This window comes from Ixodes scapularis, unplaced genomic scaffold, assembly GCF_016920785.2.
Source record: "Ixodes scapularis isolate PalLabHiFi unplaced genomic scaffold, ASM1692078v2 PGA_scaffold39__5_contigs__length_11793443, whole genome shotgun sequence".
NCBI classification, from domain to species: domain Eukaryota; kingdom Metazoa; phylum Arthropoda; class Arachnida; order Ixodida; family Ixodidae; genus Ixodes; species Ixodes scapularis.
In genome coordinates this window covers 2080756-2087155 of record NW_024609867.1, presented here as the reverse complement: position 1 = coordinate 2087155, position 6400 = coordinate 2080756, and the positions used below count along the sequence as shown (strand labels likewise).

Sequence of the window (6400 nt, the reverse complement as noted above, 5' to 3'; positions counted from 1 at the left end):
AGGAGGACATCATAGTAACTTTTGTGCAGTAGTGAGGTCGAATTTTATTGCGTTTCCTTAAAAGTTCACGCGCCAACGCTGGGCTCAACTTTGATGATCCTGTGAAGATGCGGCTTGCTTTTCGCCCAATGAAGTAACAAGAAGCGGACGTTTGGCAAACAAAATTTGGCCAAGGTGACAAAATTTCAGTTGTTGTTCACTAGTACTAGACGGGATTACTGACATTGAGCTCAAATATGCATTCGTGGTTTGAGGGGACTTCTTACTACGTTTGCATACGCACGCAGAATATCCGGTGTTTCGGGAACCAAGGAAAGTGCCCCGGTCTTCGTTTTGTATCGCTTGAGAATGAGTGTATTGTACATTCGTAAAAAGTCAAATAATCGAAAACGCAATCAGCGCGTTCGGTCGCGGCGTGACAGCATGAGATGAACCTGCTCACTCCAAATCGAAACTGAGTGGCCAACTAGTTCCCAGAGTGCACTGCGTGATATTTCGCCGCGATGGGGCGCATCGGTTTTGGAAGAAGTCTATTGAGAGACCGGAACTGCGGAGCCGGGAACGAGGAGTGGCCGCCAAAAGCTTCTCGTTCCGGCAGGAAGTGTAGAAGGGTGGGAAGGGAGGCAACAGAAGGCATAAACGGGCGAGGAGGATAAGTTTGTCTCCGAGAGGTCAAATACTTTACAAGGGGGAATACAGGACACTCCGCTCTATTGCATTAGACGGACTCATGGCCGCGCCGATTCCTCCCTTGGTGGCACGGGATAATTTGAATGTGCCCCTCTCCCGATTTCCTGTCCCCCCTCTCCCATTTTCCACTCTCGCCAGAGCACGTGACCGATATGCGTCACCGACGATGGCAAACGCGGGCGGGCGGTCACGCGGGCGCCGGGCTTGCGGGCGCGACGAGCGACGAACGCGACGAGTGTCAGTGGTCACCATTGCGCTACGTGGCGCCGCATCGGCGTGTTTCTCCGCATTAGTGCACGAAGTATGACGCGTTCGCCGCTGTAAGCAATCAAAGAAGATGACAGGAGGGGCAGTGTGCGCCGTCCTCCACTGCAAGAACCGGACCTTGCCGGGCAAAAACCTTTCATTCTTTCGGTTCCCTCGCGATCAGATCACGTAAGTAAACCACTTTGGTGTCTCGTTTCTCATGCTGACCTTTTATCGTCAGAGATAATTTGACACTATGTTATCGTTTCAGATGTCGGGAATGGGTCGTTCGATGCAACAGGTCGGACATCGATCACAGTGTTCAAAGTCGTGTAGCGGAGTACCTAAACAGCACATATCGGGTGTGCTCCGACCACTTTCATGACAGCGATTTTAAAAAAAGTGAAAGCCGTTTACAACTCCCTGTAACACCGAATTAGAGCGCAGCTCTTGAGGAGGAGGAGGGAAGGGTACTGGGGGGGTGAAGTGACCTGGGGGGGGTCACGTGACGATGCCGATGATGTCATCAGTGACGTCACTGATGACGTCCTCCGTGATGATGACGATGACGATGCGGATGCCGGTGACGTCATCAGTGACGTCACTGATGACGCCATCAGTGATGGTGAAGATGACGATGCGGATGCCGGTGAGGTCATCAGTGACGTCACTGATGACGTCATCAGTGATGATGACGATGGGGATGCCGGTGACGTCATCAGTGACGATGAAGTCATCGGGGAGGTCACGTCACCTCGGCGAGGGGTCACGTGACCCTGAAGGTGGTCACGTGACCCCGGGGGGGTCACGTGACCTCGGGGGTCACGTGACTTTGATTGTCACGTGACCTTGGAAGTCACATGACCCTGGGGAGGGATCATGTGACCTCTGCGAGTCGGGTGACCTTGGGGGTCACGTGACCTTGGGGGGTCGCGTGACCTTAGGGTGACCTTGGTTACGCCGACGCCGACGGCGACGCCGACGCCGCTCAAGCCGGGAACGGGCCCCTAAGAGCTGCGCTCTAAAACCCGAATATGAGGAGTCAAAGGTAAGTGCGCAATTGCTATGTAAGAGCACATACGACCCTATGGTTGATATGATTGTCAAATCGCGTATAAAGGTAATAGAAGTTTTAAAAGGCCTTCGTCGTAAGACGGTATTCCGGGTGGGGTTTCATAGGTGGAGAGTCGTAGTCACGCTCCGATTTAATCATAGTAAACGGGCTACGCGCACTACAGGTGCTAGGTGTTTGTGGGGCTCGGAACTTTTGACTTAGTGACCTAGTTTCGCATATTGCAGACTCCGACTCGTACGGGTCGTTCTTGGTGCGATTTTCTGATCATTGGTATGTTCGGTATGGACATCCGCGATCTTAATAGCCACAGACGTACTTCACAATGATTGCATCATTGCACAGGCAAAGTAATGCCCGTGCCACACGGGTCACTCGAATGCCATTTACAACGAATGACATTAGTGTGATCGACGATTCGGCTCGCGATCTGCCGCGCGTGGAACGACCCACGCTCGGAGTGTCGCGCGCTGATGGACTGATCGTTCAAATGTCATTCGTTGTGTATGGCATTCGAGTTGCCCGTGTGGCACGGGTATAATACCTGTATTGCCACTACATCTCTTGGTACAGTTGATATGTGTTGGGACTCTTGTTCAGTGCAAGAAATAAATATTATCTTTCTTTGTTGACGTTGCATATTCCCCACAATACAGCTCACACTTATTGTGTGCATGCGTGGAAACTAACTGCATTCACTCACGCAGGCTAAGAACAAAAGTGTGCCATAACACAACCTGGGTGCTAAAACCGCACATCATTGTGTGAACGAAGCCAGGTGTCCCGGAAGTGCCAGGAGTTCTAAACGAAGCCGACTGTCCTTCCTAACTGTCTGTGGATTAAATCTCATGCAAGTTGCCCTTTACTTGCAGCACCCTTGTCGACCATTAATGCTCTGGCGTTTGGCAGGCAGTCTGCCAAGAATGTGCCACTGCTGGCAAAAGCCAGCAGCGGCATGGCAAGACCAGCTTGTTCACTGCCAGTGGATGACAAGGACTGCATGTGTGAGTATAACATTTCGAGGATTGCCTTTCGAGTCAACCAGAGTTGTCCGAGTACTTTATTTCTTCGCATCTCTTTGTTGATAAAATCTCGTGGGCTGGCCTCTCTTACAACGCGCCTGTCTACCTGCTGTACTGGGCAGTTGTACGAGAATGTGCCGCCACTGGCGAACACCAGCGTGGCCAGCCCAGCTAGTGCACTGCCAGAGGGTGACAAGGGCCGCATGTGTGAGTATAACATTTCGAGGAGAGCCTTTCGAATCAACTAGAGTTGACCGAGTACTTTATTTCCTGGCATCTCTTTGTTGGTAAAATCTGATGTGGGCTTGCCGCTCTTACAGCGCGCCTGTTTACGTGCTGTGCTGGGGAGTTGGACGAGAATTTGCCGCCACTGGCGAACACCAGCGTGGCCAGCCCAGCTAGTGCACTGCCAGAGGATGAAAAGGGCCGCATGTGTGAGTATAACATTTCGAGGATAGCCTTTCGAATCAACTAGAGTTGACTGAGTACTTTATTTTCTGGCATCTCTCTGTTGATAAAATCTGATGTGGGCTGGCCTCTCTTACAGCGCGCCTGTCGACGTGCTCTGCTGGGGAGTTGGACGAGAATGTGCCGCCACTGGCGAACACCAGCGTGGCCAGCCCAGCTAGTGCACTGCCAGAGGATGACAAGGGCCGCATATGTGAGTATAACATTTCGAGGATAGCCTTTCGAATCAACTCGAGTTGACCGAGTACTTTATTTCCTCGCGTCTCTTTGTTGATAAAATCTGACGTGGTCTGGCCTCTCTTAAAGCGCGCCTGTCTACCTGCTGTACTGGGCAGTTTGAAAAGAATGTGCCGCCACTGGCGAACACCAGTGTGGCCAGCCCAGCTAGTGCACTGCCAGTGAATGACAAGGGCCGCATGTGTGAGTATAACATTTCCAGGATAGCCTTCCGAATCAACCAGAGTTTACCGAGTACTTTATTTCCTCGCGTCTTTTTGTTGATAAAATCTCATGTGGGCTGGCCTCTCTTACAGCGCGCCTGTCTACCTGCTCTGCTGGGCTGTTGGACAAGAATGTGCCGCCACTGGCGAACACCAGCGTGGCCAGCGAGCTAGTGCACTGATAGTGGATGACAAGGGCCGCATGTGTGAGTATAACATTTCCAGTATAGCCTTTCGAATCAACCAGAGTTGACCGAGTACTTTATCTTTTCACATTTCTTTGTTCGTAAAATCTTACGCGTGTCACCTTCTGCCTACAGCACCCCAGTGGACTATGAATTCTCAGGCAGTTGCTAGACACTCTGTCAAGAATGTGCCGCTGCTGGTGAAAGCCGGTGACAGTGGAAAGCCCAGCTGGAGGACTGCCTCTGGCGGAAAAAGGGTCAGTGTGTAAGTATAACGTTTGCAGAATGTTCGTTCGCATCAACCAGATTTGACTGAAGACTGTTTTTTCGCTTCTTTTTCTTGATGAAATCTCATGTGCACTGGCCAGCGCTCCTGTCTACGGGACATGCTGGGACGGTTGCTGGGCAGTCCGATGACTATATGCCACCACTGGCTGACAGCATGGTTGATGGGGCAGGCCTTTCACGCCTTCGTGACAGTTTTCACATCAAACTCCAAGATGCCAGACAACCTAAGCGGACTCAAGCATACTGCCAGCAGCAGATCGCCCAACTGAAAGCCAATGTTCGGAACTCTCAAAAGGTGGCCTATGCACAGCGAAAGCTCATAAGCCGGTTAAGAGCTGAAACAAACTCCCTAAGACAGGCATCCTCACGAAACAAATTGTTACAAAAACTTGTTCATGTCAGCGTTTCACAGGATTTTCTTCTGAGTCAGTCAAAACAGCTCCAGAAAAAATTGAAGGGCTTTCGGTACACCGAGTACGACAATAACTTTGCTTTGGCGTTACATTATTGTTCGCCAAAGGCCTACTTATTCTTGTGCAAGATATTTTGTTTACCGGCTGTGAGGTCCCTGCGTAGATGGTTGAGTGCCCTTGATGTACGTCCTGGGCTCAATGAAAGTGTCCTAAAAATGCTTTAAATGAAGGCTGATAGCTTGTCAGTAGCAGAGAAGCTTGTCTGTGTTGTGATCGATGAAATTGCTTTGAAGGAGCACATCAGTTATGATGCACGAAGCGACTTGCTTAAAGGTTTTGTAGCGGGTGCAGACAAGCTTGTGCACACGACTCAAGCACTTACTGTGATGATCAAGGGACTGAAAAGGGGACACAAGCAGGTGGTTCGTTACTACCTCACGCACAATGCCATGCCTGGGGCAGTCTTAAAAGACATTGTTATAAATGTCCTAACAAGGATACGACAGACCGGCTTTATCCCTAAGGTTCTCGTCTGTGACCGGGAACAAAATAATATCTTGATGCGCAGGCTCTTGGGAGTTACGACTGAAAAGCCATTTTTTGAGATGGAAGGAGAAAGAATCTTTTTTCTTGCATGATCCTCCTTACCTTCTGAAGGTGACTTGGAACAATTTGAGAAAGTTTGATTTCTTGCAAGGGGATAAGATCTACAAGTGCGGTCGCATCAGGGAGGTTTATGACAAATATAAATCAATGGTGCTAAGAATGGCACCGAAGCTAAGAAACATTCATGTGGAACTTCCACCATTCTCTCCCATGCGTGTGTGTTTGGCTGCCCAAACGTTAAGTCATTCGGTAAGCAGAGGTACCTTGACTCATGTTTCTTTGGGGTCGATGGAGCCGTCAGCTGCACATACTGCTTGGTTAATAGAAACGCTGGATTGTCTCTTCGACTCATTCAATTCATCAAAACTGCACGACGCAAAGCCCTACAAGCGTGGGCTCAGTGATGCGTCGCTACACTGGAAACTTTGGGAACAAATGGAAAGCTTCTTCCGGAAAATACGAATCCTTAACTCTCATATTAAGAATCCTGCCTGCTTAGCTGGATGGATTGACAACATCCACAGTGTTCGTCTACTTTGGGAAGAACTTAGGGACTCGTATAAATTTCGATTCCTGTTCTTAAGGAGGCTGACACATGATTGCATTGAAAATCTCTTCTCTGTATTTCGTTTTAAAGGGGGCAACAACTCCAACCCAGATGCCTGTAAATTCCTTTCATCCATTCGAGCTGTAATGATGAATAATACGCTGCACCCAGCCGACAGAGGAAACAGCGAGCACGACATAGGTAAATTCTTGGTAAAAAAAAGCAAGACATTTAGTCGCGGACTGTGAAGGTTATTAGTGATCAAAGCCAACGCCGTGACAAACCGAGCAATGAGACTTTTAGATATGACATGCTGCAGAATAATGCAACGCCATGTGTGACCGGCTTGGCATGCTTTAAGTTGCCTCACAGTGTCGTGCCAAACTCACATCAGAAACTGCTGTAGGGAGTGACGACATACTA

The 6400-nt window shown here is 49.6% G+C and overlaps 1 protein-coding gene across 1 annotated transcript; it reads left to right on the top strand.

Annotated features, from left to right (window-relative positions):
* The first annotated feature begins 1969 nt into the window (after nt 1-1969).
* On the top strand, nt 1970-5550 carry LOC115324100. Its single transcript, XM_040212164.1, has 8 exons — nt 1970-1984; nt 2881-3012; nt 3153-3237; nt 3351-3464; nt 3578-3691; nt 3805-3918; nt 4032-4144; nt 4259-5550. Exons 2-7 carry the CDS (start codon nt 2899-2901, stop codon nt 4118-4120), a joined length of 630 nt encoding a protein of 209 aa, XP_040068098.1. The 5' UTR covers nt 1970-1984; nt 2881-2898; the 3' UTR covers nt 4121-4144; nt 4259-5550.
* The last annotated feature ends 850 nt before the right edge of the window (nt 5551-6400 follow it).

Bases quoted from the DNA above. Each gene is read 5' to 3' on its own strand.
- LOC115324100 (XM_040212164.1), top strand. From the start codon at position 2,899: ATGCTCTGGCGTTTGGCAGGCAGTCTGCCAAGAATGTGCCACTGCTGG. The intron at 3,465-3,577 runs GTGAGTATAACA...CCTCTCTTACAG, and splicing joins GGATGAAAAGGGCCGCATGT to CGCGCCTGTCGACGTGCTCT. The intron at 3,692-3,804 runs GTGAGTATAACA...CCTCTCTTAAAG, and splicing joins GGATGACAAGGGCCGCATAT to CGCGCCTGTCTACCTGCTGT.